The sequence below is a fragment of the Rutidosis leptorrhynchoides genome, chromosome 4 (assembly GCF_046630445.1).
Source record: "Rutidosis leptorrhynchoides isolate AG116_Rl617_1_P2 chromosome 4, CSIRO_AGI_Rlap_v1, whole genome shotgun sequence".
In the NCBI taxonomy this organism is placed as follows: Eukaryota; Viridiplantae; Streptophyta; class Magnoliopsida; order Asterales; family Asteraceae; genus Rutidosis; species Rutidosis leptorrhynchoides.
In genome coordinates this window covers 212,791,346-212,808,672 of record NC_092336.1, presented here as the reverse complement: position 1 = coordinate 212,808,672, position 17,327 = coordinate 212,791,346, and the positions used below count along the sequence as shown (strand labels likewise).

Sequence of the window (17,327 nt, the reverse complement as noted above, 5' to 3'; positions counted from 1 at the left end):
TTTGGGTTGTAAAACTTTTGACGTAAGTTATGACGTCACCTTTTAATATGAATGCAAACTCCTTTTTGAAATCGCATATAGTACTTAACCTTGTAATGATCCTGTTGTTGATGGTCCGTACATGACGATTTAGTACGGGGCATCACATGGACGACCAGTATTCAACGGTTGCACAGTACTTCGTTTCGGTGACTACACTTGGTACAGTGTAGTGAGATTTCATAATAAAGGGAATATGCGACGTTGATTAAATGTTAAGTATGGTTATCAAGTGCTCAACCACTTAGAATATTTTTATTAAAACATTTATGTATATGAAATCTTGTGGTCTATATTTATAACGCTGCTAGCATTAAGCCTATATCTCACCAACTTTATGTTGACATTTAAAGCATGTTTATTCTCAGGTTCCTAGAAGTCTTCCGCTGCTTGAATATATGTTAGAGAAACCATGTGCATGGAGTCATACATGTTTTATTCGAGGAAGCACTGCATTCACAAAATCATCACATTTATTTTGACTGCATTGTCAACGGAAGTATTCTTGTAAACTGTTATTTACGGTGATTGTCTATATGTAGAAATCATCAGATGTCGAAAACATTGAATTTTAAATATTCATTTATGGTATATCTTTTCAAAAGAATGCAATGTTTATAAAACGTATCATATAGATGTCAAATGCCTCGCGATGTAATCATATGTTATTGTATTCGTCCCTATGGATTGGGTCGGGTCGTTTCACTCCAAACACTCCACGAAATCAAGATGATAACTTCGACAACACCCGTCCGATAACAAATCTATTGGTTTTCGGGTATACAAATACTCCCGGATCATCATCCCGACCTATCCAGACACCTAGGTCCACAAAATTTTGTCAACGTTCATCGTAATTTATCCGGCTTAAATCAACCGTTGTCGCTGTTAAATTATGAACAACAACAACAACAATGGGCCTTTTATCAACAACAACAAATGTATCAATCCCAATCACAACAATTATTGCAAACACAACAACAACAACAACAACAACAACAACAACAACAACAACAACAACAACAACAACAACAAACGTTTCCAAACCAACCACAATAAATGTTGCAAACATAAACGCAAGAAACACGAGATCCCCAATCGATGGATACACGATCGTAATCACGGGCGACATGAAAACACTCCAAAAAGGGTAAAGGTATATATATTTTTTTTAATACATACATATATATATATATATATATATATATATATATATATATATATATATATATATATATATATATATATATATATATATATATATATATATATATATATATGTATTATCAATATAATTAATTATTAATATATATACTAGTATACTGTAACTATTATTATATATATTATTATTATAATTAATTATTATTATTGAGAGTATAATGTTGATGAAAATTTATAGGGGAAGAGGTGGACGAAGGAGGTTTGAAGCAAAAACCACAAAAAATGTGGTCTCAAAAAGAGCTTTTATGGTTAGCGCAATGTTATTGTGATACTTTGGAGGATTCAATTGTTGGTCGATCCTACAAGCATAAAAGTTTTTGGGACACGGTAATGGAAAAGTTAAATGATAATGAATATGGATGGACACGAAATGAAGATTCTTTATCTTCAAAATGGCGATTTGTGAACATGTATTGTACGCGGTTTTTACCAATTTATAATGATATAAAGGATAATTGGCATAGTGGTGTGAATGACGATGATGTTTACGCAAACGCATTTCAATCACATTACAATGCATATGGGACACAATTTAATTTGAAGGATGAATTTTTTTTTCCTTGAAAGAACATTCAAAGTGGATGGTGCCAAAAGAGCCGGTTGTTAACCATCCGGAAGACTATCATGTTGATGTATCGGGTATTGGTAAAACTCAAGGAGAGCCGGTAAGCCTCTCTCAAGGCTTTAAGGTGGAGTTGTTTGGGAACGTACCGATGACTCGTCCAATGGGATGCGAGAAGACAAAGAAAGCACAAAAGACTACGGGTTCCTCGGACGCAGGAGCGTCTTCTCGTGGGAATAGTTCGAATTCTTCAAGGGTCGACGAGTTTATGGACAAAATGGAAGTGGTGACATCAAAGAAGACGGAGTCGCTTGACAATTTTAATGAGTATGTTCGTATGCAAACCGCTAACACACGTATTGATTTGTTGGGGAGATCGCCAGCCACAATGAAGACCCGGAAGACGTGGTACGTCTTCAAACTCTAAAAAATATGTTCGTAGCAAGATGGCGGATTACAACTTCCCTTCCGAATGAGTAAGACTAATTTCAAGACGTTTATGTTTGTACGTCTTTATTTTAGGAATTTTAATAATGCAGTTTTCTTTTTTTAGGATTTCTAATTATGTAATTTTTTATTAGTAATGGTATTAACTAGTTTTCAAACCCTCGCTTGGCGGCGGGGGTTCGATTTTTAATGTATTCTATTGTGTTTAGTTACGGAGTCTGCGAGTGAAAAATCAACATATATGAAAAGTACCCTAAGTATTTAGCATTTTTTTAAAAGTGTCCGTTTTGCGTATAGTTAGTGACATTGTGTTTATAAAATTATTTCGAGTTTAAGGATGGTGTCGGAAAAATTTAACTCGTTGCGAGCGAGAAGATATGACCTGTTAAATATTTGAGTGGAGTTTATTTAAGATATTTTATGAAAATTTTGATTTGACGCTTTAACCCCCTGTGCTGGGGGCCGATTTTAATTTTTGAACAAAGTGTGGGGGCTTTTGTGGTGTTACTTGAAAGAAAGAAGGAAAAGGGAAAAGGGAAAAAAAAGAAGGTAAAAAACGAAAATACCCCTGGTACTATTTTTAAGTTTTATCTAATAGTTAATATGGTAATTAAATGTGTTTTTATTTAATTTATAATATGTGAAATTTTTTATTTTGCTATTAAATAAGTAATATAAAACAAATAAATAAAACGAAAAAAAAGAAAAATTAAATATCACCTCAGTATTCCACTAAAAGAACCACAAAAAAAAAAAATCACCACTACTCCGCTCAAAAAAGAAACATGTCATACTCATCAAAAAAGTAAAAAAGCAAGAAATACGAGTATAAAACGCATTAACCAAGTGGTCTTAGAATTGCCCATGGATACTGACAAAATGAGGTTAGTAACTATAACCGCTTTTCCTTGACTGAAAATTTTGTTTAATTCCGACAGTAAAACTTTATACAACTCAAAAGTGATAAGAAGTTGTGATGTGGTCCAACGGTTGGTGGTCTGCCTCCTTTAGGGGAGGTCAGGAGCTCGACCCCCGTTGGCTACATATTAAAAATACAATTACATCCCTGCCATGAAGTATCCACCCATGACACCTTTCCCATATCGTTTGGGGGGTAAAGGAGATGGGGGTTTTACTTGGCCGTGCCCTTGGATCGGTTTCAAGGTTTTCTCCCGGGCAGCAATGGAGGCGGGGTTATTATCGCTGCATCGGTATAGTCGAAACGGGATAATGATAATATTACTAATTTCATTCGCATATTAGTCATAACATCATCATCTGCAAATTTTCGTATAGCTTTTCACACATTTTCTCGGCAAGAACTTTTGTCATAAATATTTCTACTAACTTTTTAATCATGTCCTTTTTTGAATTTAAATACTCCCTCCGTCCTAAATTAATAGTCCTATTTTGACTATTCAAAGTCTTATTTTCTCAACTTTGACTTTAAATATTTTTGTTTGTGTTATTTAATATTTGATCAAAATTATATGAATAGATTGAGTTTTAGATATACTTCTTATTAGTATAACTTTCATAAAATATTATTTGACGTATATGAATATATTTAAGGTCAAAGTTGAAAAATGAAGACTTTAAAAAGTCAGGATTATTAGTTTGGGACGGAGGGAGTATAAAACATATAAAAAAGTTAATCGAGCTAACACACTGATGAATTTTTGACACTAATATCCAACAATAACTAGTTTCTATGAATAAGAAAATGAGAAGAAAAAAGAAAAAAACTGTTTGAGTGGGTCCTACAAGTTAGTCCTCACACATGGAAAGTGTCTCAATCTCCGACAAACGTAGGGCCAACATCACATGCCCTCCAAGTATCAAGGTGAGTGATCCGACGAACACAAATGAGCGGTTAATCGGCAGACAGTATTCATTCCCATACCAACTGGTTGGCTTTGTCTGTCCAGTGTTCCCTTCTTTCTTTGCACCTTACCAAACGTGTTGCTCATTTCACCCACATTTTTGCCACTCGTATCTAACAATATGTTCCTTTTTCTCCAACTTTTTATAACACATGCGTGATACTCGAAACATTTTTGACGGTGTACTACGTAATATACTTACAAATTTATTTATAATTTACAATTTACAAATTGATTTATAGCAGTAACAGATTCAGAAATTTTTATCGAAGTGTGTGAAAAAAATGATAAAAGAAATTGAGCTATTTTTTTTTTGTATTTCAAAACATATTTAGAATCAATTTCTTAAACACTGGTGTTATTAAAAGTTTTATTACTTAAATATTTATGTAATTAAGAAATTTACTTTTATTTAGTTAGCAAGCAATAATACTTATTGCCTTGAAAAACCTAGCAGCCAATAATAAAAAATTGAAAATAAATATATGTGAAATGTTGTTCTAATTCTTTGATGCATACATAAAATTAAATTGGAAAATACATTATCAAAAAAGATTGCTTGATAGAAGTGTAAAGGTTAAAATTTTAATTATATAATGTTGATGGTCAAATTAGTTACTTCGATTATAGATGACGTGTTAAAAAGATATTTAATAAAACAGAGTACAACAACAACAATATTACCCAATCGCACATATTAGTAATGTGTGGGAGGTGAGACGTAGACAATCATTCATCTATCTTTAAATAAAGCGAAGTCATTTACTCTGTAAACTTTCATGTAAACTCCGATGGAGCAAAATACCTTAGTTCATAAGCTCTATATGTATTTTTCTTCTTCTATCTTTCTCTCATATATATAAATCAGAAAAATTTTAGATCACTGGGCCGTCTGACCCCGGTTGCCCCACACTAAATCTGCCCCTGATAGTAATTATACAATTAAAAAATAGTGTACTTACAAATGTATTTAAAAAATTGTATCTAAATGCGTTCATATGTTGTATTAACTTTTTAGTATTTCTCAAGATTTCAAAGGTTATACATTATTACTTATTTTAGAATGTCAATACGCACACTCAACATGAATCCAACTTCAGAACTTAGAACTGTTAGCTATTATATTTTAACTCATGTATTTTGCAGTTAGACCTAGCCTATTTTCATTATTAGGGTTTTGCCCTTTATATATTCATAAAAAATAATACTAGGCATCTTCAATTTAACAATTTAACAGTACATAATAAATGAATATATAAAGGGCAAAACCCTAATAATGAAAATGAGCTAAGCCCAACTGCAAAATACATGGCTAAAATATAATGGCTAACAAGAACCTCCAATAACTTTAGTTGAAAACTTCTAGAATACCGTTAAGCTACAAGTCATGTTCTCAAAGCTACATATTATTTAGTTTTTTTTTATAAAATTATACTACGTAGTATTTCACATATGTATGGTTCTAACTTCTATGTTACCGTTACACCGCCTTATTACACCGACTTACATCACCACTACGTACAATGGCAGAACATAGAGTATTCGAAAGGGGGGATCCGCCGCACCTGAATTTAACGGGAAAAAAAATTACACAAAAAAAAAAATTTACTAAAAAATAAGGTTTTTTAGTGTTTAACCCTGCTAACAATGAAAAATTTATTAAATTTTTACATCCGCCCATCCGTATCCGGTTTCAAGTTTCGCCACTGACTACGTACATTCCACCTTATTACACTATCGTCACATTTCGTTGTGTTAAATCACCACCACATCCACCGTCTTACATCAACGTCTCATTCAACCATCTTACATCACCACCTCACTTCACCGTTGTACATCTCCATCTCATTTCACCGTCTTACATTGCCACCGCATTTGACCGTCTTGCATAAATCACCTCATTCCACACTCTTAGATCACTATATCATTTCACGTTAACTATTTCAGTTCGGAGGTACAAATTTAATAGGGAAGTAAATAAAAAAAAAAAACATTTGCGGCGACATCTCGCCACAATATGTCTAGCGTGAAATTTTCCCGCCATGAAGTCAACCTTTTTCATTTTGGAGGGACAAATTTAATCAGAAAGTAAATAGAAAAACCAGTTGTGGCGACCGTTTGTGGCAACGTGTCGCCACAAAAAGTCTGGAGGAAAACTTTTGCAGTTTAGAGGGAAAAATTTAATTGGAAAGTAAATAAAAATTAACAATTGCTGCGACATTTAGTGGCGACGTGTTGCCACAACGGAAATTTTCAAACGTTGCTCGTTTTTTAAAGAGCGAAAGAAATATTAAATGTAAAATTAAGTTTACGGCGACCTTTATGACGACATGTCGTTAAAAAAACAAAATTGACTCAACAAATCAACAAGTGATTGTTTTTTGACGTTTATTGGGCATTTTTCCAACGACATACATGTCGTTACAAATGGCTTCGTGGTAAAAGAACGAAATTCTGGTAGTGACATACATAAAGAAGAAAATTGTTGAATATTTTATTCGTAGTAATTTATAAAATGTGTAAGGGGTTTATTTCTATTTTGCTAGAAAGTAAGGTTTATATGAAATTATATATATTGTTATTGGCACATTCTAAAATTGTTGTAAGTTGCAACAAAGTTAATTTTGTATATAGAATGTAGATATAATTCAAGTGCTTTTAATTAATAACTGTCCTAAGAACTTTTTTTTTTTCTTTTTTTTTTTTTTGAAAAGCAGCCAATATTATTAAGAAGAAACAGAAAGTTTGTACAGCAAAATTCTCACATGATGCTAAGATTGCATCATATTACAAGCAAAACTAAAACTCAAAAAGCTATACAATTTACACGACTAAACAATGAAGCAAGACGGATTATGAAACCAAGAGTGTCAATCGATCTTTTTCTCTTTATACCTCTTCACGATCCAATCGAAGCTTATAATTTGGATATCGTTTAACGCCATTGGGGTACTCCAACCTTTGTTTTTGAAAACCCTTTGATTTCGGTTTTTTCAAATTAGGTACCCACTAATCCAAACTAAAGCTTGCCATATGAATTTACCCGAATCCGATAACCCGTTTGGAACTTTCCCTTGAAATAGGTCCTCGATATTTGTGATAGATACGCCATCGAACCCCCACCGTTTGAATACTTTTCACCACACATCATAAACTTTTTTACATGACAATAGGGAATGCTCTACCGACTCGATATCGTCGTCACAAAGCGGACAACGAACCGAGTGAAAATCAATCCCCAGTTTATCAAGTTCCGTACGCACCGGTATTCGACCTTTCCTAGCTCTCCAAATAAAGATTTTAACTTTTTTAGGAACTAATTTATTGCTTAAAGTTCCTTTAACACTTTGGCTTGCACTCATCGTTTTTTCGTTTATCAAAGTAGTAAGCTTTTTGGTTGTGAACTTCCCATTTTGGCTCGCTTTCCAAATCCACGAATCTGAAACATCTGCATTAAACTTCACTGATTTCAGCAGCTCGGTTAGCTCCTGCAACTCGCCATTTGCGCGACCTGTTGGTGTTCTCGTCCATTCCAGATTTGCCGAACATTTGTTGCCATCCCATGATAACTTGTCTTTGACCGAGACCTCCAAGTTACATTCCAATCTCACCAATCTTTTGAACCGGGTATTGAAAGGAATATCACCTAGCCAAGTCTCGTACCAAAAAGAAGTAGAGGCACCGTCCCCAATTGACTTGCTAAATGAGTTGCGAAACAACAAATCAAAATTAATGGGATCGAATTGTCACAATTAATCCCTCGTTCTTATTGTTTCTCATCTTGATTTATTAATTTAAATTAAGACTTGTATTATTTTGTTATTTTTTCTCCCCAATGGATGACGTGCCATAAGTGTGCGAGTGGGCATTAATATTCTTGGTCATGAAATCCATGCACCAAGAGAATAACTCACTCATATACTTGTCCCCAACCTTCATCGTTCAATATATAATATCCTCCCACCACCACTAAACTACAACTCACAATTAATCCTCTCTTAAATATCATTGCCGGAAAATCAAGAAACTCGCCGGGGATCCACTATTTCCGTTCAAAATATCGCTCTCATTGTTAGAAGCAACGATCATCAATGGATCTAAAGACAAGCTGCAATTTGAATCTTTTTGAGAATATTGATCTTGCAACCGAGCTCAGATTAGGGTTGCCGGGAACCGATGACCAGCCGGAGATAAAAACATGTCTTTCCGGCAACAAAAGGAGTTCATCGGATATGGGATCAAGCACATGCACAGATGAAAATGAATTAAGATTTTTACCACCCACAAAGTAAGTTACAAATCCCATGCAAACCCTTTACTAAATTTGAACACAAAGATATATTACTGATTTTGATTATGAACTTGGAACTTATTATATTAATTTTTGTAATTATTTTAGGGAACAAGTTGTGGGGTGGCCGCCGGTGAGATCTAACCGGAAAAACATTCTTCAAGGGAAGAAGATGGAATCAGGAATGTATGTGAAAGTAAGTATGGATGGAGCTCCATATTTGAGAAAACTAGACCTCAAAATGTACACAAGTTATAAAGAATTATTGAAGGGTTTACAAGAGATGTTTAAGTGCAGTATAGGGTTGTACTCTGAAAGAGGAGGGTACAATGGATCACAGCATGCACCAACTTATGAAGATAAAGATGGTGATTGGATGCTTGTTGGAGATGTACCATGGGAGATGTTTATAAGTTCTTGTAAAAGACTTAGAATTATGAAGAGTTGTGAAGCTAGAGGGTTGGGTGATGATGCTTTATAAATTAAATTCAAAAATATATAAAATTTATATTTATATTTTATATACATACAAAAAAGAGGGTTTTTGGTTTTTGAAAATCCAGATCTTTTGAGGTTTTGGATTTTTTAGGAAGAAAGTTAAAAGGTGAGAATTATACATATTTGTTTGTGTTCTGATCCATGTAAAATGATCATGCAACATTTTTTTTCTTCCTAATTCTTGTTTATGTTTTACGGAAGTAAATAATACTAATACACAAGTTTAATTTTTTATTTCTTTGATTTTGTTTATTATGGTACTTCAGATTGGGTTTCAATTACATTACAACAAATTTATCATTTATTCACATATATTTTTAAACACTTTTATTATTTTTTATTAACTTGCTCATACTTATAACTATATGTAATTTATTATATTTATAAGTGTAGAATATCAACTCAGTTTCACACAAAAAATTGTTAGAAAAAAAAATTCACACTTATTAGAATTTATTAGTGTAAAAAAATAAATATAATTAGTTAATTTTGTTATACTAAAATTGTTCACACTAATAAATAAGCATAAACATTTTTTTTCTTTAAGTGTGAAAATTTGTTAATATTATACATTTAAAAATGTAATAAAGTTATACACATTTTAATAAATGTGAGAAATGTAACTAAAAGTTCAGACTTTTATATAAATATATATAAATATGTGTGAACAAATAATACATTTGATGTTGTGTTGTTTTAAGAAAGGTTAAAGCTACAAATAGGCTATATACTTTCTCAAATGTTACGGTGTTGCCCATATACCAATTTGTATCTCACTGTCGGCTATATACTTTCAAAAAGTGTATCAATATAAGCCACTATACTTCTTTTATCTGCAACGAAAACAATTGATGACGTGGCTTCTAAGTAATCATGCCACGTCAGTGATACATCGAAAAAAAACTGATAAAAAAATTGAAAGTATATGATTTATTTGTAGCCGTATAAAATAAAAAAAAAATATTAAATAATTAACTTTACCGGTTCAGCAGGTAACCGGTAATGAAATGTTGACATTGGTATACTTTTTGAAAGTATATAGCCGATACTGAGACACAAAAGAGTATATGAACGATATCAGAACATTTGAGAAAGTATATAACCTATTTATATCACAAGTTACTAAATCATCTATTCTATATTTCCTACAACTTATCTTGGTGGATATAAATAATAAACGGGGCAAAAAGTAAGAATAAAATTTTCATAACGCAAATAAATATACGAGTAGTATTTTAATATTTTCATATAAATTAACTAAACTAAATTTAAATAAATATACTTATCTTACATGATTTCATTCAAATAGGGTGTTTAATACAGAGTATATAGTTTGAAGACATTCAACCTAAATATTAAAGTGAATTTCTATATATACTAAATTCTACCCAGTTTTTGGTCGTTCATTTTAAAAAAAAAACCCCAAAACGACATCTCACTCCCCTAATTAACCACACTCAAACCTAAACTTCTGGATTATTTTCCCTATACTCTCTTCTTCTATGTACGCTCCCCTCAACCTAGGGTTTCCAAACCCTTTTTTCTATATAAAATAAATCCTACCCAACTTTTGATCGTTCCCTTTAAAAAAACCCCAAAAACGAGATCTCACTCCCCAAATTAACCACACTCAAACCTAAACTTCTGGATTATTTTTCCTATTCTCTCTTCTTCTATGTACGCTCCCCTCAACCTAGGGTTTCAAAACCCTTTTCAAGAACCACCAATCTCTCTTGAGTTTCTTCAAATTCCTTTTTTCAAGTGGTTCTGCAGCAACATTCAATCCCTAAATACACATCTCAGACCACAGCTAAATTAATCATCGCCGCTCTCGATGTACCGCGAATTTCACCGTCGCTGCTGCTTGCACTATTCCGCCACAATCGTCACCATTGATGTCATCGTCTTCACTGTCATGTATTTTTCATGATTTTCAATTTCATCTACAGGTAAATCTTTGTTTTATTACTAGTATATCAAATTTAGGGCTTTTAATCTACGAATGATAATAAAAGAATGATTTGAATTTGTTGTTTAATGAGATTTTGTATGATATTGGGGTTTCATTTGCAACAAACGATGGTGCTTTTTAATGTTTTTAGGTTCCAGATATACTGATGTGTAGTAATAATGATAAATTGATAATAATGTTACTAATGATGTGTAAAACTAAAAAATTTTTACATATGTTTCAACGACTTGATGTACTTTTTTTGTTGAAAGGATAATAATTGACTAAAATAAAATAACGTCTTTCGATTCTCATGTTGATAATGTTAGTAAAGCTAATGTTATATTACTTAACTTATGGGAGAAAAGGCGTTATGACAGATATTGAGATTTGTGCTTAAATTCGTGTTGATATGCAGACTAAAAGTAGTTATTTGGATCATTAGAATTAGAATTAATTAGTTGGTTAAGGTTGGGTAACCTTCATGTAGAGGTGAAGAAGGAACGAAAAGATCCTTAGTCAAGTTTGACCCTTATGTGGGCGCCACTATCCTATATAATGGAAACGACAACAACAATGATGACTCTTACTATGGCACGAGATGGGTTAGTCACTTTGAGTATCTAACTCTTGGTTGTTCTAATTTTCTGGCTTCAATTATATTTCAAACGCATGGTTTGTCCAACTACAATGCTAATCTATCATATCACAATTCAATGAATCGAAGTGGTAAGAAGTTATTGTGTTATAGGTCTTTTCAGATTATTTGATATGGTTTAATAATATTATAACCACAATAAATTACTTATCGGTAAGTATTGTTTTTATTGCATTAGACCTTACTTCATCTTCTTTTAACTCTGATGTTCATGTCAGTCAATCGGATGTTACTCAACAAGAATCTGAAGGTATGTACATTGAAATTTGTCAATTTTATGCTCTAATACATATTTGCTTATGAATTTAATTGCCGCCTTTGCTTATAACATTCTTAGAGTAGAAATTTCTTTAATATTGGTAGCTCCCCGTGCACCTAAAATCCATTATCTATTGTTAAACCAAAATAAAAGATATGCATGTTTGTTATAACAAAATTAATACTACAAACAAAACTGGAATAATAACCAAACTTAGAAGAATACTATGAACAGATGACAACTAGCACCAAACATTTTGTTTTTCTTAACTTTTAGTTCTCCTTTGGCTGATTAGTTGCTTTATTCTAAATCTAATTTGTGCCATCAACTTAAGGTCAATCACATATGTTAGACCTCCGTGACTCCACAAAGGTATTTAAATAAATTAAAATGACAGAGGCGATGTTTGTTAAAAGTGCGAGTGATTAAAATTCTTCTGCAGCTGCTATTTAACATCGGTGGCGGTAGTGAAATATTTAAAGCGCTTGATTTCAATCATTGTGAATACGTGTACAACTAATAGGTATTTCATTTGTTACTTTTGTATATCTTTATGTTAATATCAGTCGAGGTGAGCTTCTGTTTGCACCGTAAATTTTCCGAGTTAATTAAACATGATCTGTTCATATGAGAATATTCCATTACGATTGATTGATATTCGAATATATTACCTTTTCGACAATAGTATAGTTTCAAAGAAAACACACCAATCAGATGCTATAAACTTGAAAATTGGAATTCAATTTTCCAAAAATTACAGCCCTGATTTGATTTGTTAATTATGATGAATTGGTTTAACAGCAATGGCAATGATTTCAACAGGTAAGCACTTGATAAACCTATGTTACGAGCTTGACATACTTGAATACTTCACTTAGTAAGTGTTGGTTATATGTTTTATTTACAACAATTACATGTTTTTTTGTTATACAAAAGGCAAGAATTAGCATCATGAAGCAAAGTAAACAACGACAGAAGATCAACATAAACATTAGCTACAGAACAACAGAGAGCATAAAGGAAGTATCAGGAAAGGGAAGCAGCAAACAACGGCAAAGAAGGAAGCAACAAAAAGCGCAGTCAACATGATGTAGTTGGCTGGATGACTTAAGTTGGCTGCAAGTTAAAATTCTTTGAGAAGGTGTTAGAAGTTTGAATGAAAGGCTAACGGTACGTATGTAATAAAAGCAATAACACAAGCTATGTATCGATACATAGCAATTTTCCCAACATTTAGCGAGATAAACGACATCCAAAAACAACCGCCGCATCGCGCGGTCCATACATTTTCTAGTTCAAACTATTTGAAACTAAATCGAATTTAAAAATTAATTTTCTGAGCCATAAACTCGAAATCGAATTCAATATTCCATTTTCATTTTGGTTATTGGTTTTGAATTTCTCATATTCGACTAAATCAAAAACCAAATTTTAACTTAATAATAATATTTTTATACATATATTAATTTATATTTGCAAAATTTGATAGTTTAACACTTGAAATCATAAGAATTTTAGTTAAGAAATTTAAGTGACTTTGAATTATAAAGTTTTTTTTAATATACTTTAACATTAACCTACATTGATATTATCGTGTTTCGTAAACTCGAATTAATTGGTTAAGAGGTAACACTTGTTGATGGTTGTTTGTTTGTATCATATAATCATAAATATTCTGTAACTTCATTTGCTCATTAATATTTTTTATGAAATTTTAATTTTATTTACTTTATCTATTTTCAACCAAAATTGAATTTTAATTAGGTTTGATTTCAACATTTAAATTCGGTTTTCGGTTCGATTTTAATTTTGTTTTCAAGAGTTCAAAGATCGAAAAAATTGAACCGGTTAAATCTAACAAACCGAAAACTCGATCAATGTCTCAATGAACATGTTAGTGCATTTTTCTTGCTTCAATTTGTGGTCTTTATGAGGTGTAGTGATCAATTCATGCAATTGAACATTTCATTGGTCATCTTCTCAATATCAATTACATCACCGTTAATAATAGGAAGATTTGGTGCCCGATTATTGATGATCATTTGTAGAAAGCGAGCATAGAGTAGGAACTTGTGATTCTCGTCTTTGAGGTTGTCCATAAAGTAATGAAAAATCAACCAAGGAAGCTTCGTCTTATTAATCACATAAGGATCCTCGTCAATGTCATCAAAACCTACGACTTTTCTGTTAATCTGAATGGTGATCTTGATATCCTTTCATTGAATAGTACGTACTCACAGCCTCTGTACGCTTGTTCATCAGTCATGCGTTCTTTCAAAATTCTCGCTGATGACTGTAGTATGCAATGCACTCGGTGGATATGGCTTTGTAAATTCTAGATCTCCTCAGGAAATTGACAACATCTATGAATTGTTTGCCATTCTTTCTACTCATATTCAGATAAGAAACCTTGTTGTTATTCTTCCCGACAAGTAGTTATAGTTCTTTACTTTGTTCCACTATAAGTTGAACATCAGGTTGAATAATGGGTTGAACTTCTAGATATGAAGAAGCACTAACAATGGCATCAAAGACTGAAATCTGAGCTTAGATTTTAGTATACAAGAATGAAAACACAAAAAGTTTATTCATAAACCCTTAAAATTTTAAAAAGTCATAACTTTCTCTTGTGTGTATACACACGTGTGTATAATATACACACGTATGTATGAGGTGACTTAAAACATTAAGAGCAGTGGGAGTGGGAGTGGAGATTCGTCTCCCCCTCGTCGCACCTCAAGTGACTTAGTCACCCACTCCCCTAGCCCGTCACTTGTTCTAGTTTCCCCTTGGTCAGTCACATATGTGACGGAACATACCCCCATTTATTTTATTTTTTCTTTTCTTTTTCAATGAAATAATCTTATTAAATATAATAAAATATTATTTTAACACACTAACTGACATAGCTCATCACTTCCCAGTTTTTATGACTCAGCAAGTCACGCCTGACATGCCAAGTGACCTCAGTCACCACTCCCAGTGCTCTAAGCGCATGAACATATAGACGTGTATGAGTAGATTGACACGTGAGTAATATACACTCGTGTGTATGTATAATGCATTCCATGCATGAGTAACATACATACACGTACAATCCACTACACACACTTGTGATGTACATACGTACGCGTGAATACATACTCGCATATGTAATGTACTCGTGCACGCGTGTAATCATCACGGGCGTATCAACATGAAGTGGTCAGTTTTGACCCAAACTCATTTCAAATTACGCAAATTAAGTTGGTTTAGATCTAATAAGCTAGTTGAGTAATAAATACTCGATAATGGTGTTGTTGTTTCTTTGAAAACTTAAAAAAAAATTAATGCTTCTAGTTGATCACATTCGTGGTTTTCAAACACTTCAGAAAAACCTTTATTAAGTAGTCTATTATTAATACTTGATATCGCCTAATTTATACATCTCATTATTCACGATAATGGTTTATAAATGTGTTATTTTGAGAAGAATTGAAGACTTTAGCTAGTGGATATGATAGAAATAATGTTTTCAGCTTAAAAGGAGTTTTCGATTCTATCTTGGATGATTTTAGAGGAGTTTGAGCATCAATCGAGCAAAACAAAGCAAGAAGACAAATATTAAACTCGAGATGTTGTTCTGCTACATCTCGCGATCACGAGGTGCATTCTCGCGGTCGCAAGCCACCTGATTCCGGGCACGAATTTCTCCATTACGGGCGCGAGTTTTGATCAGAAATTGGAATATTTCAAATGCATGCTCGCGGTCACCAGTCTACAAGTTTCGGTCGCGATTTCAGGAAAAGAGGACATCGCGATAGCGAGGTTTAGGCTCGTGGTCGCGAGTTGCTATGTCGGCCAGCAGTTTTGGTTGCCTCCTATAAATAGGCTTTTAAACCCAAACTTTTTGTATGCAGTCCCGAAAAAATTGGAAGTATTCGCATGGAGGGTTGCACAAAAACACATCCCTACTAGAATCGAACTTGACAAACGGGGGATTGACTTGCATAGTGTACGATGCCCTATTTGTGATGTTGACGTGGAAACCGTGGAACACTCACTCATATTTTGCAATGATGTGCTTGAATTATGGAATCATGTGTTTGCTTGGTGGGGTCTCGGCCCCATGAATAATCTTAGTATTAATGAGCTTCTTCGGGGGAAAAACTCATCCTCAATGTCATGCTTAGGTCAAAAGGTGTGGCAAGCGGTTGAGTGAGTTTGCGCGTATTTAATTTGGTGCAATAGAAATAAAAAAGTCTTTGGTGGTGAGAGATGGAACATTCTGGTACTCCTTAATGAGATTCAAGTCAAAGCATACGATTGGATTTCTCGTCGTGCGAAAGGAAAGAACTTCGATTGGTTTACTTGGCTCAACGATCCAAAAGTGTATTTAAATTTAAAATAGTTGTGTGTATAGTGTTGTGATCATAGTTGCACTCTTTGCAACTCATTGTTGTTTGTTTTATTTGGTTTGTATTTGGACATTGTAATATGTTTTTGTGATTAATGGTAATATTCTACCTTGCTTTTCAAAAAAAAAAAAAAAAAAAAAAAAAAAGACTTATTGACTAAACCATTAATTGAGTAGGTAATTGTGAAGCTAGAATGGGACATCAATTTATCCTTCATTTGAATCACCATCTTGAGTAATTAGTTTGATTGATTGTATTCTTAAGAAGCGTGAGAGAAATCATCCTTATTAATTTATACTTTCATGATAATTAGTAACTAAGTGATGGACACCAGGTTATCTTACTAATCCGTGATTAGTTAATGAAAGCAATCCTGCTCATACGGAATTGAGTCCAAGTGAATGTCCTTATCCCATTGAATTTGTATTTGTTTATTTGCACTCCTTTGTTTATTTTTTATTTTAAACATAAAATCCCTTCAATTTATTTAGAGTGATTATTAGCTTTAAATTCTTAAATTCAACTACTCCATGGATTGAGATAGTTGCTCATTTGTGTGGAGTTAATTATTAGGTTTAGTTTAATTTAAATAGGTGTAGAAAACACACATCAATACTCATTAAAGTCTCGTGTTATCGTAATAAATTTTCAAGCATAATGCAAGTAGAATTCCACCTAGTATTATTACCAAAATAAGGTCCTTGCCAAGATCCACCACATCGAGTCGATAAACTTTATAGTTATGTTTTCGTTGGTTGCAGGAACTATATATTGTGACGCCCCGTACAAAACCATCATGTACGAATCGTCAACAACAGGTCCATTACACGGTATAATACTATATGCTGTTTTAAAACGAGTTTTGCATTCATGAAATGATAACTTCAAATGTTTTACAAACGATAACGTGACACAAAGGTCGTTACAAAACCATTATTCAAAATAACATAAGTTGCAAATGCAAAATAAAAGTTCCATGATTGAGACATCTCTAAGTAATGCAGCTGAAGTCTAAAACAACGAGTCTGTAATAGCAAGTCTATACACCAAGACTATAACAGCAAGTCTAACAGCGGAAGCAACAACGTCTAAGCACCTGAGAAATACATGCTTAAAAATGT

At 32.9% G+C, this 17,327-nt stretch overlaps 2 protein-coding genes across 2 annotated transcripts; one reads left to right on the top strand and one right to left on the bottom strand.

The window, feature by feature from the left end:
• Nucleotides 1-7,289: 7,289 nt before the first annotated feature.
• Nucleotides 7,290-8,091, bottom strand: LOC139841396 (uncharacterized). The gene is made up of 2 exons (XM_071831616.1): nucleotides 8,075-8,091; nucleotides 7,290-7,851 (listed from the first exon to the last, which is right to left on the bottom strand). Exons 1-2 carry the CDS (start codon nucleotides 8,089-8,091, stop codon nucleotides 7,290-7,292), a joined length of 579 nt encoding a protein of 192 aa, XP_071687717.1.
• A 152-nt stretch (nucleotides 8,092-8,243) lies between these two features.
• LOC139841395 (auxin-induced protein 22E-like) lies at nucleotides 8,244-8,924 on the top strand. The gene is made up of 2 exons (XM_071831614.1): nucleotides 8,244-8,440; nucleotides 8,552-8,924. Exons 1-2 carry the CDS (start codon nucleotides 8,244-8,246, stop codon nucleotides 8,922-8,924), a joined length of 570 nt encoding a protein of 189 aa, XP_071687715.1.
• Nucleotides 8,925-17,327: the final 8,403 nt, after the last annotated feature.